The following is a 20,428-nucleotide window of genomic DNA, read 5'->3' as shown; positions in this document are numbered from 1 at the left end:
CGTCTCCTCCAAGCACAGCTGCTTTGCACATTTTGGGATTAGCTGGCTCCAGAAACAGTAGGGACATCTATTTATTGCTACCCAAGGCCTGTTCCCTCCCGCCTCCATCTTTCTGAAATTAGCGTTTCACAACAGAGCGCTTGAAGACCGATAGATAACCTGTACATTTCAATGTGCATTCCTTGCCAAAGGCAGCAGATCAGTAGCCAGTCATTTGTGATGTTACATAATGTAATTAATGTGATTGAAAAAGCATATTGCAACTGAGCGGAACATACATAAATATTCCCTACTGGTAATCTATTACATTCAGCAAGTTGGAACCGGACACAGAACTATCTTGTTCAACATAAAATATGATAAGTAGCATTTTTAATGATCTACAGTTTGAGGGTTTTGCATTTTGTATTTATCTTCAGACCTTCCATTGCTCTGTACAGCTTGCTTTGGGCTGTACATGCATAATTTTACACATCCTGTCATTACTACAGCCATGAGTAGACACCTGTATCCAGTCTCTATCCAAATCAATTTACAACAGGTGAAATTATAATGGTCATGAACACAAATATAACCACAGATAAATATTTAATTCATTAGTAGTGCATGTGCAATAAAACCATAACATAGCTTCAAAAGGATACAAAGATCAAACTGATGTTGCCTTCTTTCCCCCTTACAGTTTATTTAGTGAGGTAAAACATATTATGCACATTACTGATGAACATTATATTCAGGTGAGTATAGACAAACCTGTTTTTGAATATTCATGATGTCATCAATTTTCAGTCACACTCTTGAGTTTTCGAGTCATTTTCTCAAAAGGTGCATCAAAATGTCTGATTGGAATGCAAGATTTCGTACCCAGGTGAATTCAAAGAGAAACAGGTTTAAGGGATAAGGGATGCTGAAGGGGGAAAAAGTAGAAAATTTTCCATACCCCTTCTATTGTGGAATTTGATTTCTGTATTCCTTGCAACTCAAAGTCCATTTCTCTAGATAACAAGGAAGAACGGAGAAGGTTACTGTCTCATCATAACTGTCTTTGACGTGGTTTCCATGAACCAATCAAACAGCAAATATAGGTCAAAGGTCATAGCTGGGACTTCAACAAAACCTGAAATAAAGACAGCATCAGTAAAGCTTTACTCAACAACTTTTGTGTTAATAGGTCACACGATATGGTGCTTGTGACCCACTCTTTAAAATGTGCACTGTCTGGCATTTCTCACAATTTTCAATAAATAGCATAATAGTATAAATAGCATCTTATACACAGCTGAGTGACCTGGATGAAAGCTGCACCATCTAGTCCGTGGCTCACATAAAATTTTGAGGTATCATTTATTCCTCTGCAAATTACAAGTAAGTGGTTGCTGTGATGTGTAAAAGTTTTAACATGAAAACCTTTACATTGGGGGTGGCACAGTGGTAAGGAGCAGGGCTCATAACCGAAATGCTGCTGGTTCGGTTTCACACTGGGACACAACTGCTGTACCCTTGTAACCCAGAGCTGCCTCAGTAAATATTCAGCTGTATAAATGGATAACATGTAAAAATTGTAATCTACGTAAGTCACTCTGGATAAGAGTGTCTGCAAAATGCCAGTAATGTAATGTAATGAAACACAGATGAGAACAACTTGTTTTTTGAGACATTGTCAAAGTATATTGCTCTTCTGTATAAATAGTCGTCTGTCTGTGTCTGTCTGTCTGTCTGTCTGTGTGTGTGTGTGTCTGTGTGTGTGTGTGTGTGTGTGTGTGTGAGAGCGGGAGGAGAAGATGATTACGACAAGTAGCACATTTTCAGCATTAGGTAAAACACATACTTACTCTCTCTTGGTTACTCTCAAGCACATGCACAATCCTCAGTCAAACACCATGACTTTCCCCAAGGTAATCAGCTCTTAACAGAAAACAAGCCTGAACTAAACTACAAAGTCCTGAGAACTCTAATTCACTTCAGGTGAGCTTCCCCAGGGTTTCCCCCTGCATGTCATTCTGGCATGGTTCAGCAGATATAGCCAAGTTAACAGGTCACACAGGTCAGCTGCCACATTGGATTTGTATGAATGAGGCCTGACTTCTGTTTATCCCCAGTCATTACTGCTTGGAGAAATATTTACCATTGTTATTATTTATTGGCAAACCCCCCAATCCAGAACAACTAAAAAGCTTGCAATTCTTCGTAAGTGTTTAACATAAATCCAGGTTTCTCAACTCAGACTACCACTCTATTCAGCCATTCTGATGGGACTCCCATAGACTCCAGTTATGTCTGGACTTATATCCCTTGATCTTAAATATCAGTGATTGTTTATACTAAAAGCAGAAAAGAACAAAGTTTGCACAATTATCCAGCTTCATAGCTTAGCCATTACTATAACCCAATCTCTTACTGCATGACCTCCAACAGCCCAGCATAGTCCCAAATGAGAGGAAAAAAAAAAAAAAAAGTTGTGTGCTGTCTGTATCTGAGATTCAGGTTCTATGGCATCATGCCATTAAAAAGCAGCTAATTTCCAGGGTGAGAAAGTTTGTGTTAGTTACCAAGGCATTATGATTTAAATTTCATGCATTAATGACATAATTCATTATTGTATAGATGGATTTGGTGTGACCAAATGGAAATTTAAGAAATGACAGATGGTAGTAAGGGACTGATCAATTCTACTGAGTGTTGCCCTCCCCTGTGGAAAAAGATTCAAGATGATCAAAAGATAAGGTGGAATTAAAGGACTGAATGTGTTGCTGTGTCTCAGGCAAGACCTTTCCTCAGAAAGGCATGTTCTACCTTCAGGAATCAAGAACTCCGCAGAAGAAGCTAAAAGAGGGTGAAGAGCTGAAAGACTTTACCCCAACACCCACTATCAATAACAACAAAAGTTTCAAGTGAAAGAAGAGATAGCGGAAAGTTCTCTTAATGGATTTCTAGGAGGAAAACAGAGGCCATAGGGACAGCCGTTTAGTGATAATGATTACATTAGAAAGTTATTACGATCCAAAAATATTTCAACACTCCTCAAGACTGTTTTGTACATCCTAACAATCCTCAAGAGTTTAGATATTCCGTCTGGTCTGGTAAATGACCTCATCTTACACCACTGAAAGCCTGGCTGGGGGGGAAACCAGTTGATTTGACAACTGAAAAATATTACAAAGGAGAAAAGAACTCCTGATTGTTATTGTGTTCTTCAACACAAAAGAATATTCTACACAGAAAAATTATGACAACCCTTTCAGTGAAGTGCCCCATTTAATTTCATGGAGTCGGTTTCTTTTTTCAATCTGGAGACAGACAGCTAAAGTCTTGCCAGCAGCAAACTGTTGCTCCAATGAGCAGCAATATGTCTGAGCTTAAAAAAATAAATGCTGGCGTTGCAATTTGCCAGGGGCTGGGATCCAAAGGAGGGGGGTTGAGACTCCAATGTGTTAGTGCCACCACAAGCAATGATGTGCACCATGGGAGATAACTAGATTTTCAACAACACCAGAGTAGGACCTGTGGCACTTGCATCCTCCAATGAAACCGAGTGTGCTGAAAATCAATTGCTCCAGCGCCTGCAGATAATGTTCTGTCGATGTGCTCTTCCTTTCACCACAGAATGTGTTCTGCTGCGATAAAGTATGTCATGACCACACTAACGCTGTACACAACCCACATGCAATGATCTGCCAACACATGAGATCATCCTGTCACTGCTTCTTGCATCCAGGCTGGGGAAAATCAGACACCAGCTCTGCAAGCTGTCAGCTGTTTTTGCAGGTACTATTTTGCCCCCAAATCATACTTGACTTTCTGCCACTACTAACATATGCAGAGATCCAATGAATGCCAAACCAGTGTATGTCCCTTGGTTGGGTGCAGACCGATCGTTAATTGCAGAAGACGACATCCACTTTCACAAAGTTTTTCACTGGCATCTACATTTCCATCAAACTCTTTTGGATGTGCTGCACACACCATTAATATGGCTCAAAACAAAAAAAGGGTGGCTGAACTGCTCTAACATCCATGCAGAACCCCGTTTTTTTTTTTTTTTTTTTCCCCTCCTCACATGGAATTGGACTACGGGACACAGTCGGGGGACATGTCGCCTGCATTTCAAAAGCAAAGCAATTCACACCACCAGATGCTACCTTTCTTCTGCCACCTCATGTTCCCACCAGGGATGAAGTAGTGGTGCTTCAGAACTGGTCCAGGGTAGGGAATCTGTTGTTCTTATTGCCATGTAATGCTTCATAATCTTTTTCTATCCTGCGGTATTTCTGCTGGTATCGCATCCTGGCACGTCACGGGGCCACAGAGCTTATCCTTCATTTGTCTCTCTCATTTTCCATTTGAGAGCCGCAGAGAAAGAAATCATGTGCGTGTGTGCAAGTTCAATTTCACATATTTTCTTTCCTTTTCTCCTTCTTTTCGTCTGTTGCCGTGTTTTTTTTTTTTTTTTTTCAGGCCAGGAAACCTGAACCGCGGAGCTCCCGTTCTTGGCAGGCAGTTGGGAACAGTTTGCAGAGTGCAGAGAGAGCTGCTTTGAGCCGGGGGTCTCCGAGGGGAAGAGGGACACTCAGGCAAACCAGACACAGGAAATCAGACTCCCGTTTAGTCTCGCCTGCGGCAGCTGATCTGGCTTCCCAGCATGCAATTCGGCATTTACCTTTTTTTTTTTTTTTTTTTTTTTTAAACTGTGAAGCATAGCATTCTCTCCAAGTGGTTCAGCCGTGCTTTAAATATTATGCCAAACAGAGTACAGTAACCAGGATGTCTTAAGGAACATTTAGAATCGTAGAATGTAATTGATCCCTGCATTTACATTGAGGTTGATCTTGCATGAATTCCAGAAGCTGGGGGAGTCGGGGTTTTCTACACTCACACACATATCCACTTGACAGTGTTCTCCAGTTCACTCCTGCTGTCTGTCCTACAGGAAAGGGGAAGCGTGGGGCACCCTGACTAACAGTTTAAAACTTTTAACAGAACAGAATCTAACTTTACAAGCCACGCTTTCACTGGCCATCCACATAGTCAATCAGCTGTCTGCACAGCAGTCTGGTTTTAGAAAAAAAAAATGTAATGAAAACCGGGTGCTTTCCATTCACAAAGCCCCTGTGTTTTCCACAAGGATGCCACACAACTAACCCTGTCTCCCTGAGGACACTTCTCCCTTCTCTCAACAGAGTAAAACGGGAGTGTTCTCCGCTTCATAGCATCCAGGAGTATGACACCAAAACACTAATGAATATTCAAGTTAAATTGGATAAACAGCATGCAGGCCAAACACTGAAAGACTCAACTGACCCTTCCCTACTCACTTACCCATTTAAAATTCACTGTCCTACAAATAAACTACAGGCAATGCTCAGTTCTCAAGACTGTTCTATTTCCATCACCCCCAATATCATAGTTTTGACATGACTGCATTGTTCTCCCTATTAAATTCAATTAGAATTCTTCAGATCAGCAATTCTGCAGCATTGCTGTCTGCCCAGATGTTGAAAGAGTCAGGCGTGGAAACTTTTAAACAAATGCTCACTTAAAAGTTTAGCGAGATGTGTTGTTGGCACAGCAACAGGCTGGCATCCCGTTAAACTCAATTTCACACCATTTCATAAGTGGGTGGTGTGTTACTGTGATCACTGGTCACACACACTTAAGGAAAACAAAACAAACTTTCAGTTCTTGTGCCACGTCAGCAACTGGCCGTCTCTGTAACAGCCAAAAACTATTAGAGGAGAAAGGGAGTAAATCGTGGTGTGCTTACGGAGCAAGACGCCCGTCCAGAACACCGTCACGCAGATGATCTTTTTTGGACTAGGATAGCGCATGGGTGGAGTTGCAAAATTCGTTGTATAACTGTACTTCAACAGAGAGACCTCAACATAAGGGAAGAGATTTTGATTTACAGTGGATGTATTGCTACTCCCCATGGTTGCATGTTGACAGTTTAACAGCCAGACTAAATGTCCCATTAAATCATAACTTTGATCTACCTTCTTAACTAATTATGGTTCTTACGGCCAATAGTGTTGAGTAGATCAAGCCTCTTGCATGAACAACAACCACTTAATGTGCTATAAGCATACCCTCAGCTACACCTTTTTAGAGGTGGAAGTGATTCTATGAATAATGATTGGTTCTGTGTGCCCTGCATTACACAGTTAACCTCAACATTTGCTATCAACTGCGTTCCAAGACACTTTTTTGTCTGTGTTTAAACAAAGGATCTGAATACATTCAGCAGTCAATGGTGCATGTACTGCCCTGGGATGTTCTATTCAGAATTCTATGGAACATAGGAAATCCTGGCAAAGACTATAGCCCACCCACCAACATCCAATGCTCTAATGCCGTGTACTACAGCCAAAAACAGCAGGAACCTTTTGAATTTGAACGGGTGAAAAACAAACAACAAAAATAAACATTCTTGAGAGAAAACTTTTTTGATAAAGCAGTTGTCAGCAACTATAAAGCAAACAATGATCACAAATACTCTCATGCTGAGATGTTCCCTAGTGTCCTGATTTCAAGCTGGGTGAGACGAAATTCAAATAAAGAGTAAGGGTGTGAATTTTGAATTCTTGTGAGTGAACGTTCACAAATGCTGACCTAAACCAGACATATTATGCAGGATTCAAAAGCCAACACCAGCCATGCAAAAACACAGGTACAGAACTCACAATGGCAAAAACATCCACAGTACTGTCCACATTCATCAGACTTAGACACTAATTCTTGCTCCCACGCATCACAACTCTCTCATCTGTGCTCTCAGAAACTCAGACCACATTTTCCCTTAATAACTCAGAGTGATTAATAAACTGTGCAGTGTTGACCAGTGCTTCAGCAGTGTAATTCAGGTCAAACCACAAGAACACCATCTATCACATGGAATAATTTTTCATCATCATGTATTTTGGGGTAAAGAGACCAAAGGAGAAATACAGATGGTTCATATGAAGACTGAACCACATGGGAACAGACACAGGAAGAGTACCCACCTAACAAAAAAAAAAAAAAAAAAACTGTTCACTGCGTGCATTCTGTGTGTTTATTGTTTGCATTCATGCAGTAAGCTTACTGCAAATAGTAAAAGAGGTTTTTGCTATATAAAAAGAATAGAATCTTCCTAGTGCAATCATAAAATTGGGACGATATAGGATATATTTTTTTTCTTTTAATATGAAAGCAAATCAATTGTATAAATTCATACTTTGAGAAACAGGAAAATTATTCTTATTTTTTGTAATTTATTGCAGATTTGCTATTTGGAATGCACATTTCTAGTGTACACTACACATTAGGGCATATGACAAGATTACCTTTGGCTATTCGTGAAAAGAGCCATCTTTCAGGGATAATCAGCCTTTTGGGAGATTTTTGCAGTGTGATATGAATATATTCATAATATTCTCCCTTAGAGGGCTGTGGGAAAACCCTGGGCACAGACACACAAGGCGCACATCCTAGAACCATAGCTGGGGGCTTAGTCCAGCAATTTTTCATAAAACACTGAAATTTGTTGCCTTATTGAAGGTGTCTTTTCTGCTGTCATCTACACATGAAGCCCGAGACTTGCCACTGCCCCTGTAAAACTGCTTCAAAAGGCTCTATGTACACATCTGCTACAGCTTTTAGGCAGCAGAAGGACAGGAAAGATGTGCTTCCCTCCTATGGTCTAAGCACGACTCGTTGGGGAAAGCATGACTTGGGGGAACCTCTTTGGGGAAGAGCCAGTCACTGACGGAGCTTGGCTGGCCCCTCCTTGACTCGATAAAGGTGGGGGTGGATGTCTCTTGATGGACCACGGCTGCTTTTCCAAGAACCCTTTGTTTTAAACAGAAGAGATCCCACAGACAGAAAACAGGGCACACAGATCCTTAGGAGGACTTGAGGCTTATCCTCCTGGGAGAGACAACAAAAATGCAGCAACTGAAAACCAGACAAGCTGATGAAGGACAAATGTACTGATATTTTGACATCAGAAATATAAACTAAAACCCAGTTCATAGGGCCTTGTAAACAACCTGGAAAGGCAACAGTTTACTGAAGAATTTTGATGGAGTTATATACTCAGTTTATCCTCAAATCTGATGCCAGTGGCAAATTTTTTGCCAGATAAAATATAATGTCAATCTCCCTACACACAATTTCAAAAGTGCAGTGTATCTAATGTGTTCATACTGTTTCATCCTCTGTACCATTGGGAGTTGGAGGTCACCACAAGCACTCAGACACTACATTCACACAAGATGCACACAAAACATTTAAAAGACAAAATTAAGACTCAACTGATGTAGTGCAGCTTACTGCCTGCATAGGTAACATGGTGATAAGTGACAGTTACAGATGGGTACAAGAAATAACATCTGAAGGGGACATATATGACAGAACAAACTTGGTTTTCACAAACTGATGTATCCAAACCTGTGTTTCATTATAGTGAAATACGAACTGGATATATCCAGTATCAAAGTGTTTTTGTGTGTCCACACCAGGGAGAAAAACCTTTTGATTATCACACCAATAAATCTGGTGCACCTACAGATGAGAGGAATTTCTATGTGGCATGGAGTGCATTTTCTTCAGATGTTTTGCACTTACTGATCTGCTGAACATAAGGAAACTGGTTTTGAAACACATGACCTGTCATTTTGATTTTCTTGTGTTTGCTGTAAAAAAAAAAGTCCCACCCAGCAAACAATCATACTTTATGTTTTATGCAAAAAAACACAAAGTGAAAAAAAGACAGCTAAATCATTTTTATTTGCCTTCTCAAGGCTACAGTAAGGGTGTAGGAGAAAAAAGTGACAGGAACAGACTTGGATTGCCTTGGCCATTTACGAGGTACAACAGAAGAGCACTTCTGAGACATATGGTGTATGAATCACCAGACAGCAAGCCATGTTTGCCACACTTCCACCCATAAAAGTATCCCACAAGAAAAACATCTTTTTTTTTTAATAACCTCCTGTAAAAAAATCCCTTCTCTTTTGGGATGAAAACATGGAGATAGCTATATAAAGAAAACACTGGTTCCAAAAAAAGAGCATACCTAAAAAAAAATAGGGAATTGAACTTTAGCGTTGACATGTTTATTGGTGTGGCTCAATGCATAGTTGTGCAAATCCTGTCACCAGGAGAGCGTTATACTAAAAGCCAATCCAAGCATGTCTGCGTCGTTCGTCACTTACTCATACCACAGATGGGTCAAAAGGGCACCGGCCCTGTACAAGGCCAAAGGCCTTACAAAGGGAATGAAAACAAAAAAAAGAAATAAAATCACTCATCATTTGTGATCCTAAATGGCAAAGGGGCATTCGATACCAGCCAAAGGTCAACCTAGCACAGCACTGTGGTTTGCTTAACCTGACATGGCAATAAGAGACAACTCTCTTATATGCTGTAATTGCATATTGTCATATCACATCACAAGATGATTACAAGAATAGAAACGCTGTAAAAGGAGGTCTTTGATCTGGTGACTCCAGCTGTTTTCACAGAATGTTATGTTATGGGATGTCTTTTACAGCTAGCATTGTCTGTAGGTGGTTAAGGAATCTAACACACACGGGCGCGCACACACACACAAACACACATCTGGCAGTGTTAATCCCTGGATTTTAGGCAGAGGGGAACAAGCACCTCCCTTCAAACACTTTATTTTTTAGTCATTTGTAGAGCTACATTACATATGTGTGGCATTTTAAGTGGAGACTGTACCATGAACTAATGGAAACAACACTGCTCTGTCAAGCACTGTGGATAAGTAAAGACTGAAACTTGCAGACTTGCATGTCTCAAGTCACAGATGATAGCTTTACAAGGATTTTGCCTAAAAAAAAAAAGTGTTTATTCACTACTTACAACAGACCAAGGGTGTGATGTTCAAGCAAACAATGATTTATATCAACCGCTGAAATATTGACAAAAAACATCTTGACAACACTCTCTCTTGAGGATATACAATAGTCACAAATTGAAAAAATTGACTTTTTAAATATATTTTGGAACAAATCAGATCCTGGCATTGGAAAAACAACTTTCCTTTGATATGGCATGAAATTAGAAAAATAGGATTACATACTCAAGATAGAAACCAACTCCAGATGGACGCAGAATGCAGTGACCAACTCCAGACATCATTGGAGGCAAACCAGAACTCTAGGATCACTGAACTATTACTAACCAAGTGCGTAAGAGGGCCAGCCTACCGTCATTTCATTCCTAACTTATTTATGTTCCATTTGAAAGCGCAGGGGAATTCTTGGAGTAAAAAGCATACTCCTGACCCAGGAGGTTGTTCCTTGGGGAAATTGCATCACATTTAAATGGAGAACGCACCTTTGGTGGGTTAAGCTAAATAGCAGAGAGAAACCAAGCACAACTGGCCCCTTTTATAATTTACTACAAAAAGTTGCTGAAAGGAAATAGAAAAACAGGAAAGAGAGCAGTTCTCTTCTCTAAAGTGCCAGGATAGCAAGAGGGAGGTGTGAAGCATGGGGGAAGCCAGGGGATCAAGTGAGTGGAAAGGACCATCACAAAAAGAAGCAGAAATCTCGGGCATGAGTTACAGTGGAGAGGTTTCGGCCCCAAGTTCAGCAGTCGGTCCTCTCTCCATGAGCCCTCTGTGGTTCTCCCTGCCTTAAATCAGTCAGAGAGAGGAAGCTGAACCCAACTTTCCAAAGAGCCTCATGCTGCATGTCATTCCGCAAGGGGATATTTGGTTTTGCTCACTGCCTTAAGTGGTTTAACACACAGCTCAAAGCTATAATGTTCCTTCCCACTTTTGTCAGATTGCAAATAGACCAACACAACCATGGAGCAGGACAGAATGCCATTCCACACCGCAAAAGTATGTGCTAAATCAGGTCCCCACAAAATATAATTTGTATTTACTGAAAATGTTATAACTTATATATGCAAAAAGCTAAAAGAAATCTTTTGATCCTGAAATGTTTCAAACACCTATTGTATAAAAAAGAATCATGATTTCTATCCTTTTCCTAGCTTTGTTTAGAAAAATCTCACAATACATTTTTCTACGGTGTCTGTTGAAGTATACATCAAGTAAGTTTTGTATGCTGTGGTATGGAGTATTTCCCAGTATGTAGCGAAAATTTCTTTTACAGATGGCAGAGAATTAACTGGCAGTGATCACGCTCAGGAAAGAGTACAAATATTTTCCTAAAGTTTGAAGATGATAGCAGCCACATGGATGGACTATCTAAACACATCTACACATATAAAAGGTGCAGAGTACTTGCAAAAATGTTGTCAATGTAAAGATTTCTAATGACAAGATCTAGCCAGATGTTCCTCTACTGTACAGTGGGAGCTATGATAAGGATGATACGGACATATGTTTTTAAATAAATCAACACAAGGAAAACACATATTTAGCTACAGGGCTCCTCAAGTATGTACTACGTGCTAATTATTTATTTTGAAGCATCGCCATGCAATGCTTTCAAAATGTTCTCAGCACAATATTTCCCATTTGGGTTGGTTCTCCCAACCCATAATGCCACATATTGACTGGTGTTACAGGTGGTCCAATGCTTGTCTGAAGAAGTTCCTTGATTCTTGCTCCTTCTGAGCAAAGAGGTTTTCTGACTACAGCATCCCATTGAAAACCACAGGTTTTGATGAACAAAGTGGTGCTTGTGTGTGTGGCCTAGAAGATGCTTCACTTCTTTCAACTACAAACAAACTTTTTCAAACTCTGCATTAATATTTATATATAAAAAACCATTAAAAACAGAGACCAGATGAAATCTGGTTAATATTTTCAATAGCTGACTGTTCATGGAAATATTTCCTGTTTGCAGACTCAGTGCTTAAAATAGGGTGTGGAAAGACCAGTCTAGGCTGGGCACATTTGTATGTCTTGAACATTAAATTCAACAGAATATCTAAAGGACCTATTCAAAAAAATGTAAAACACACCAAATGCACATTCTTATATAAATAAAGACATCCCGGCAAAAGTCAAAGATTTGGAATCTATTTGGAAATACAGCTGCAACCAGGAAGAATTTCACCTTTCTACATTCCTGGCCATGTAACAAAATGGTCTTGTAGCAGTCTTTCTATGCATTTATTGAAGTCACATAACCAAAACTTCCACAATTTGCATTTGCACTTTTAGGCACTTTTAGGCTTATACACCTTTTTGGGTGTAATAAACTCAGAATAGTCAACATCATTATGTCATGTTTTTTATGATCATGACAGCCTAAGACAAGTAACAAAGCATTATTTGATGCTGTCAAAGTTACAAATGAGCAACTGTGGGCTCCTGAGTAGCTCAGTAATTTAGGCGTTCGTTATGAACAGAAGCTGAGCTCTACGGGCGGGTTCAATCCTGGTCACACCATCAGCCAATGATGACCCAGAGTGCACAACAGCAGAGCAAACTGACCTCATGCTGCTAGGGATAGAGGTGGGTAAGCTGGCCAGGGATTTGATCATCTCATCGGACACCAGCAACCCTTACTAGTCAATCATGCACCTGTGGTTTACCTCTATAAAGCTGCACTTGAAATGTCTTCCTCTGACTCATGTCTGTGCAAAACTGGCATAGAGACAGTTGTACGAAAAGCGGCACAGGCATTTGCCTGCGTGGTCCTGGATAGCTGTCAGGCATTGCAGCAATGAGCAACATCTCTACGATGCAACTGTGCAATCCAAATTCGGACAAAAAAGGAGAAAAAAAATCACCTCCCCATTCCCTAAGCACAACAATGAGTTCTAACAAAGAATACCCTAACCGTGAGTTGTCTCCCTTTACTGCAAGTGTGGTGATAAAACTGCCCCAATGTACTGCTTGTAAAGTGATCAAATGTGGGGGTAAAAAAAGGTAGGTAGTACCCAAACACGCTACTCTCAGCCTCAGCATACATCAGTGACTCCTTCTGTCGTGTGGGGGATGGAGGAGACAGGAAAGGCTCCTTATGTTGCAGAGCATACCACAGCTTCTGCTAAGCCTAAAGAAGCAGCACTTTCAAACAGCCATTAAAAGTACTGAAACAAGACATTGATTTAAAAGGATTCCAGTGGAGGCAGCAGCACCCAATGGAAAGGAAAAGGAATGGTTGATAGATTGAATACAGTCTATATTACATGCAATCTAAGTATAGGAGTTAATCTTTTATCTGTTTAGCACTGTATAATTATTAAAAGTTAAGTATGACATAGATTATTTGGAATAGTCAGAAAAATCAGTATTCTAAATGTTCCAAAATACAACAATTCAAAATAAACAGGTGGAATATTTAAATATTCCAATTAACAGGGCAATGCAAGTGCACTTGGATTAACAAAGCTCATCCACATATTTCAGAAATAAAAGCATGCAGACTGAAGCACATATGCAGGGATGGATATACAGGTTTGGTGAAACACATGAAGAGTCTCAAATTTCAACACCTTGTTTTTTGTTGCTGCAAACAAGGCGTGAGATTAATATATTCTCACTCTATGGTCAAAAGAGCCTGAGACAAGCCATACTCTCATGCATACACACTGTGTCTTTGCTTGTAATCAGGATCATTAAAAGTTAAAAAAATAATCAATTAAAAAATGTGTGCATGCAAGAAACCCTTGTCTGTTAAAAGTCTGGAAACACTACAGACGTATACTGTTCAACTTTAGGTCTGCCAAAGGTTGAAAGATTGACAAAGTTAAGATCACTGCCTAAGTCTGCCAAATCCTACTTCAGTGTCATCGCTACATTTACATATGGCTAAAAAAAAAAAAACATTCTTTTGAAAACCCGGTGAATTCAGTCTACAAACACTTGTCAAATTAAAGACATAGATTAACTATATTCTACACTGAATTAACCAATCGGGATTAGTTAATTTCCTGTGACAGCTCATTAGGTCTGACGCCAATTAATTTGTTCGACTTTCTGTTTAGCTTTTAGGGGCAAATGTGATACATTCACAGAGTCAGCGCCACATGGCTCTCGTTACGGTTCCTGGCTTCCACTCATATCCGGAAATGAAGGGCCAGACAATAATTTGTCTAAGCATTTTACAGATGTAATAAAGCGCAGGGAGGACAGCAAAAACGTCACCCCTCAAAGGAGCTCCTTCTGTATGAGCTTACCCTGTGACACTTTGACAAATTCACAGGAGAATCATTGGAACATCCACTCAAACCACTCAAAAGTTTAGACACACTCTCCTTTTTTTTTACTATCTTTAGATTTTAGAACAATAGTAAAGACATAAAAACTATGAAACAACACAAATAGAATTATACAGTGACCAAAAAGTGTTAAAAACAAATCAAAACTATATTATATTTTAGATCAAATTTTTAAAATTTTTTGGCTATTTTGAACAAATTTTTTTTGTTTTGGAAATAAATTTATATAACAACAACTATAAATTAAGAAGTTGATGACTACGAAACAAATTTCAAGAATGTAACAAATGTCAAATATAGTCATCTTAACAGAAACAACACAGCTTTGTAGTGTCATAAAAACACCAATACTTCCGTCCCAAGCTCTGTTAATTATTCTTTACACGGTATAGAAATAGCAAAGGTATCAGAACTGTCTGTACCTGTGTGATGACAATTCAACCTTTGCATTAATATAAAACACAGTAGTAAATTACTAATAACAAAAAAGCTTACCTTAATGTCTGTGCAGAGACATCGTATAGTTGCACTGATTCATAATATTTTCAGTAGAATAGATACATGAAATACAGAAGTTCATTACTTTAAACAGCACAGGCAGCACAGAGAGCCCCACGGTAGCTAGCTTCAGTGCCAAACTCTTTTTGCTTATTCAATTCAGAGCAAATTCTGTACTTATCTTTCTATTATCTGAATATGTTGATGTGGTTAGGAATGTTAGGAATGATGTGGAATATGTAAGGTTGATGTATTCATATAAATTAAATAGTAGATTTAAATAGCCCCTGGTTTACAATCACACCCATGGTAAAGCTTTGGTTCCTAGCCATGAACAAGTTTTGGTATTAACAAATGCACCATGCTCACAGTGATTGCAGAATAAAACGCTTGCCAAATTTTTGCTTCTGGTATGGGATCAGTGTTACACAACTTTGCAATATAACCTACTACAAGGTCACATGTGGACATGCGTTATCTGCATGAGCCAAAGCATTCACACTTCTACATAAGGCCTTACTGTTGAGAAAGAGCTCTTCTTGTTGCGCCCGTCTTGCTTCAGGTGAAAAACATCTTTTCTTTAGCCAGTCAGCTTCGTACTCACTGGTGTGTTGGTCAGGCCACACAATAGAGACCTCGGAAGGGGACAAAACCACAATGATTCACTATAATGTTAAGGGTCTAATATAAGTGACGTGCTCTGAGTAAAGCGCCTGAATAACAGTTAAATAACAGTTCATCCAGGTAACACCTACGTAAACACATTCAGGTGTCCAGCATGGAGAGTAGCCTACCTTGGTGGGCTCAGTCAGCAGGACTTGATCCACACCGGCATTAATGTCCAGCTGGGACAGGAGCAGGCTGCGGGCCTTAGCGGAGTGGAGCATGCAGAGCGGGCATTGGCAGTTGTCCCGCAGCCAGACGAGGGGGTACAGGCTGTGGCTGCCGTCCTCCCACTCCACCTGCACCAAACGCTCCTCTTCCAAGGCATGGACTTGCCTGATGCTAAGACCGGTGGTCTGAGGAAGCGGTGCAGCCGCGAGCGTCTGCTGTTGGCGCCGTTCCCATTGGGCTGGGCAAGGCTGGGCCTCCGGCTGATGCCTGACAAACCCTCCCGCTTTCTGCAGAGCACGGACGCCGTCCCTGCTCAGCCTTGCTGCCGAGAAACACCTCACCAGACCGTTCCACATCCTGATGGACCTGCCAAGATGCGCTGTTCCAAACAAAGCAATGCAGCACTGATTGCCAAGTGAGCTGAAGTGAATAAAAAGGAAAGTGATTATGTAAGTTTTATGGCCTCAAACAAACGATAGCCATATCAGTGTTCCATCTGACACACCTCTGGCTTTCATCTTTAATCACATAACATCCACTCACTTCAAACTTCCTCTGAACTTCCACCGAAGCAGATTTATTACTGTACTTCTCCTTGATTGATGGCCACACACGTAGTAGAATGACCTCATGAGGTAATCGCATGCAAAATAGACAAGCTCAGCAAGATTCGACTTGTATAAACGAACATTTCCACAACACCACAGGAAAAAAACTGCAACAGACAAATGCTGAAATTTAACAAACACATGCCATTGTTTTCCCATTTTCCCCCTGGCAGTTAAGCATTTTGTGGCCCAGCTTCACATTTGGTTAGAGTGCTAATGGCACCAAGAAACCTCTAAACTCTGTATTGCAGAATGGCCAGGCCCCATTTCAGTTTCTCTCTTCTGGTACAGGACAGATGGATGGACTTCATAAAATTAAAAATAAGTGTAGCGTAGAAAATAACTTGGGGATTCATTCATATAGCATTGCCATACATTATTATTGGCATTGTTGGACCTTCATTTGCAGTCGTGTTTATTTGCACGGTTCAGTCAATTAATATTGCCACGTCCTCGTATACAAGTACAGGTCACTGATCTATAGGATATGAGTGTTCTTCCAACTAAAACATGGATTTGTTCCAGCTGGTCAAAGTTCAAAAGAAAACCCAACCTGACATCAAGTAATTTGCAAAAGGATCACATTATAGGGATAATAAACTCACAATGGATCAAAGGTGAGCACCATTACAGACTCTGAATAGACATATTTGTTCACACATTAAAGAACAAGTACAAAGTGCTTCCAATGAAGACTCGAGACAGACACCAGGCTAATACGACACAACTGACAACATGCATTATTATGAATTCACACTTAAAACTGAAGACTGCAATGAGAGCATTATTTGACTGTTCTCACTTGCAAAAAAGTGACTGGAATCAGATCTGTAGTAAAACACTTTATTTAGGTATATTCTTATTTTTCTTTTGTTTCAGACTTATGAAGCACAGGGAAATACAGCATAGCACAAGTACAAACCATTGGGCATGAACTGAGAAATGGATATAAGTGGGGAGTTAACAGAGCTTAAACTCTAAGCCCTTATTTAGGTTGCTTTCACTTCCTCAATCAAAACTGTCCCGGGAGAGAGTGTCAGTGAAGACATAACAAAAGTAGCCATGGTTCTTGCAAGTTAAGTTAACACATTTGCAAATGAAAATACAGGTCTGTAGATAATTCTACTCTATTCAAACTCTCAACTCCAGTTACAGTGGCTACACCAACATATTAATGTACAAGCCCGTTCAACATTCAATTTCAAGTTAACATTTTATTTGTAACTGTGAATAACAGCAAAAGATAGACATTAACAGCAAGTGTTGAATTATTTATATTACAAGTAAGTTACCTGTAGTATAAGTGGAATAAAGCAGCCAATATACTGTACATGCTCTTGTAAATCTATATAATGAATAATTACCAGTAATACGACATTCATGTTAGCGTTTGTGCATACAGCACACACCCAGCTAAACAAACTTGGCACTAAATCCAAATGTTCATAGTCTAAATACTCTACCTGCTTGCTGCTTCAAAGCGAGTCACTGTTTTTCTGCCTGTTGTTCCACTTTTAATAAAATTCTCTCCCTGAGGTCATCCAGTACATGATTAAAAATCACGGGAGGGAGGCAAGTGAAGGGCCATCTACCCAGTGCAATAATGTAATGACAACCCCACCCACTTCAGATATCCGACAATTTCCAATGAAGAGGGCTACTTAACCTGTCTGACCAGATGTGCAGTCTGGTTAAGACAGGTGTTACTCAGTGTTGTTGCCAGGGTTTTCTTATTATTTGCTTTTATTTGGTTATTTGTTTGCTTTTTCCACTCAGAGTTTCCATTAAAAAAAGGGTAAATGTATGAAGCTTATTGCACAAGATATTAATATCCTGTAATTAGATGTGTACTACAAATATGCCATAACCTTTGATTTGTAGAAAAGCAATCAAGGATTGCACTGGCATGTATGCCACCCTGCCACAATAGCTGGTGGGACACACTTCCATACCTATAATGCACACAGTTAGGCTCTTTTCAGGGCTTCCTGCAGACATAACCACAATGACCATCAGCCCTTAGTACCATCCAAGCACATTTACCCACACAGAACTGGCATATAACACCACACAATTAATGCCAAAACTTGACCATTTAAAACGTTCTTCCTTGTCTTATTCTGGCTCATTTATCTCAAGAGCTCAGCTCATTACACCATTGTAAATCGTCCAGTGCTTGGTCTTCTTTCTAGACTTTATAATAATCAACCAATAATAAAATGTACTCAAAGTAGCTACTTGCAAGACAAATGAAACATTAAGATTTGTACTTAAGACTCATGAAATGCCGGCAAAATATTAACAACCTAAGCAGTAACGGTGAGGCCAAAAAGCTCATAATGGCCAGAAAAAAAATACAGTTCGTATAATGTCACTTTAAAACATGGCTGCACGACCTGTGGACCTCAACCAGTTGAATGTGCGGGCAGGGACTTTGCATGACGATACATAGGTTCTACCTAGTCCTGCAGACTACAAAGCAGAAAGAAACCTCGAAACACAGTGTATCGCATTCTTGTATTAATTATTAATGCCCTGGGTGCAAGTAATGTTTTGAATTTAACATGCTCGTGGACAGTCGCATCAGTTGCCCTATAATAATAAAGTGGGCAAGCTACGGTCCACTTGACGCCATATTAGTTGCAGCACTTATGGACAGGCTGTCCGTAAGTGCTGATCTAGGACCAGATTCCTCAACCACCGCTCTAACCCTAACTATTATAAGCCAAATACCGGAGCTGGTCATAGATCAGCATGTACGGGCATGGGGCGTCTCTGGAACTCCAGTAATAGAAACTCGCTTCCGGTTCCACTTCCATTCATTCCATTTTGAACTGCACGCCACATAAATTTAGATGTCTTTTTTTTTTTTCCATTTTGTGGTCTTCTATAGAATGGCGTGGGTAGGGGTAGCTCACTCTTTTTAGGGCTGACACGTGACGATGATTTGGAATAGGAAACCTGGCGTACACACACTGAAAGGACTCATTCATAAGAGGTTACTTTGATCACGAAGTAACATTACACACGAATGTTATAGTTATGTTCACTAAATTCTGGCTTCCCGATCAAGTCTCTAAGCGGTTCTTTTGCGAAGGTGACGTGGCAATATCAAATTAAATTCATAGTTAAGTTAGCTGGCTACACTTGGAGCTTTCCAGATAGCAAGCCAAGTAGAGCAAAGGTTAATGTGCCGAAACATGGAAAGCTGCCAAGAATTGAACACGGAAGTTGGAGTCTTTTTTTTTTCATTTACTCGTGATACCTTACTGGTACTAGCTAGTTAACTACCATGCCGTTTTGTTTATTAATCCGACTAACAAACCAGATCGCTTGCTAAAGTTATTATGGTTTGCTGCCGTGTTGCTGTATGAAATAAAAAAGATCCAAACTTTCAACAGTACAAACCTGGCTAACCATTTGACTGTTCTGAATAAAGTTAACTAAATGGCACGCTGAAGAAATGTACTTGTACTGGTGTGGAGTTAAAGTTACTAACGTTAACTCGACGAGACTGCGTTATAAACATAGCTAATGTAGTTAGCAAGCACCTGCAACATCCAGACTGGTTTGTCAGAAGCTTCTGTTATTATGCTAAATTGCATCAAAAGGCAGTTATCTACATTATCAGGTAGTCTGGCTAACTGATTTAGCCCCTTATTTCTGAAAATTAACAACCACGTTTCAATATCTCACTAAGGTTAACTACTTATCGTAACTAACTATCCGTACACCACTTCAGATAGCTAGACAGTTAGTCAAGTAAACCCACAAATTTGAGATGCACGTAATTCGGTAACGCTAATGCTAAATAGCTCAGTCATGAAGGTAGCTATCTAATAAGATCTAATGAATAATTTTACAATGGAAAGTTAATAATGTAAGTAAAAAAAGATGAAGAGCATGCACTTACCATGTATTTTGAAGCCGGCTGACTTCCCGTTACTTTTGAATCAGCTTTATTGACACACTAAAGCGTGGAGAGCAAGCAGTGTAATCAGTGAAAGTAGGGGAAAGGTTAGGCGCTGCCCTGACTTACCATCTATGACATTTATAGGGTTTCACTAAGGTCATATTGCTTTTCACGTGGACCTGTTCAGTCATCTCACTTGCTGCAGATTTTTACGCATTTTCATATAAGGTGCAAAGACCTTATAACTGGATATGAAATACAATGTGTACTCCATTTAGGCTGAAATATGCCTTTATTAATTGGTATAGATATGCATGAGGCTACTGTGTATGAAACACTGCATATAGTGTTTTTATGAAGTGTTTTAAAATCTATACCACAGCATTATAATTAGCTGAGTGTACACACACACACACACACA

At 39.8% G+C, this 20,428-nt stretch overlaps 1 protein-coding gene across 2 annotated transcripts in view; it reads right to left on the bottom strand.

The window, feature by feature from the left end:
• Positions 1-20,085, bottom strand: part of bbox1 (butyrobetaine (gamma), 2-oxoglutarate dioxygenase (gamma-butyrobetaine hydroxylase) 1) — a 34,217-nt gene extending 14,132 nt beyond the window's left edge. Inside the window, exons 1-3 of one of the 2 annotated variants that reach the window (XM_036543525.1) lie at positions 20,008-20,085; positions 15,447-15,906; positions 15,173-15,287 (exon numbers count right to left, since the gene is read on the bottom strand). In XM_036543525.1, the coding sequence (XP_036399418.1) occupies positions 15,173-15,287; positions 15,447-15,842 (511 nt within the window). In that variant the 5' untranslated portion in view covers positions 15,843-15,906; positions 20,008-20,085. Of the gene's footprint in view, positions 1-15,172; positions 15,288-15,446; positions 15,907-17,557; positions 17,683-20,007 lie in introns of those variants that run through there. The other variant, XM_036543526.1, reaches the window with a different exon arrangement.
• Between the last annotated feature and the right edge of the window lie 343 nt (positions 20,086-20,428).

This window comes from Megalops cyprinoides, chromosome 13 (assembly GCF_013368585.1).
Source record: "Megalops cyprinoides isolate fMegCyp1 chromosome 13, fMegCyp1.pri, whole genome shotgun sequence".
Lineage (NCBI taxonomy): Eukaryota > Metazoa > Chordata > Actinopteri > Elopiformes > Megalopidae > Megalops > Megalops cyprinoides.
This window is presented reverse-complemented; position numbering and strand designations above follow the sequence as displayed.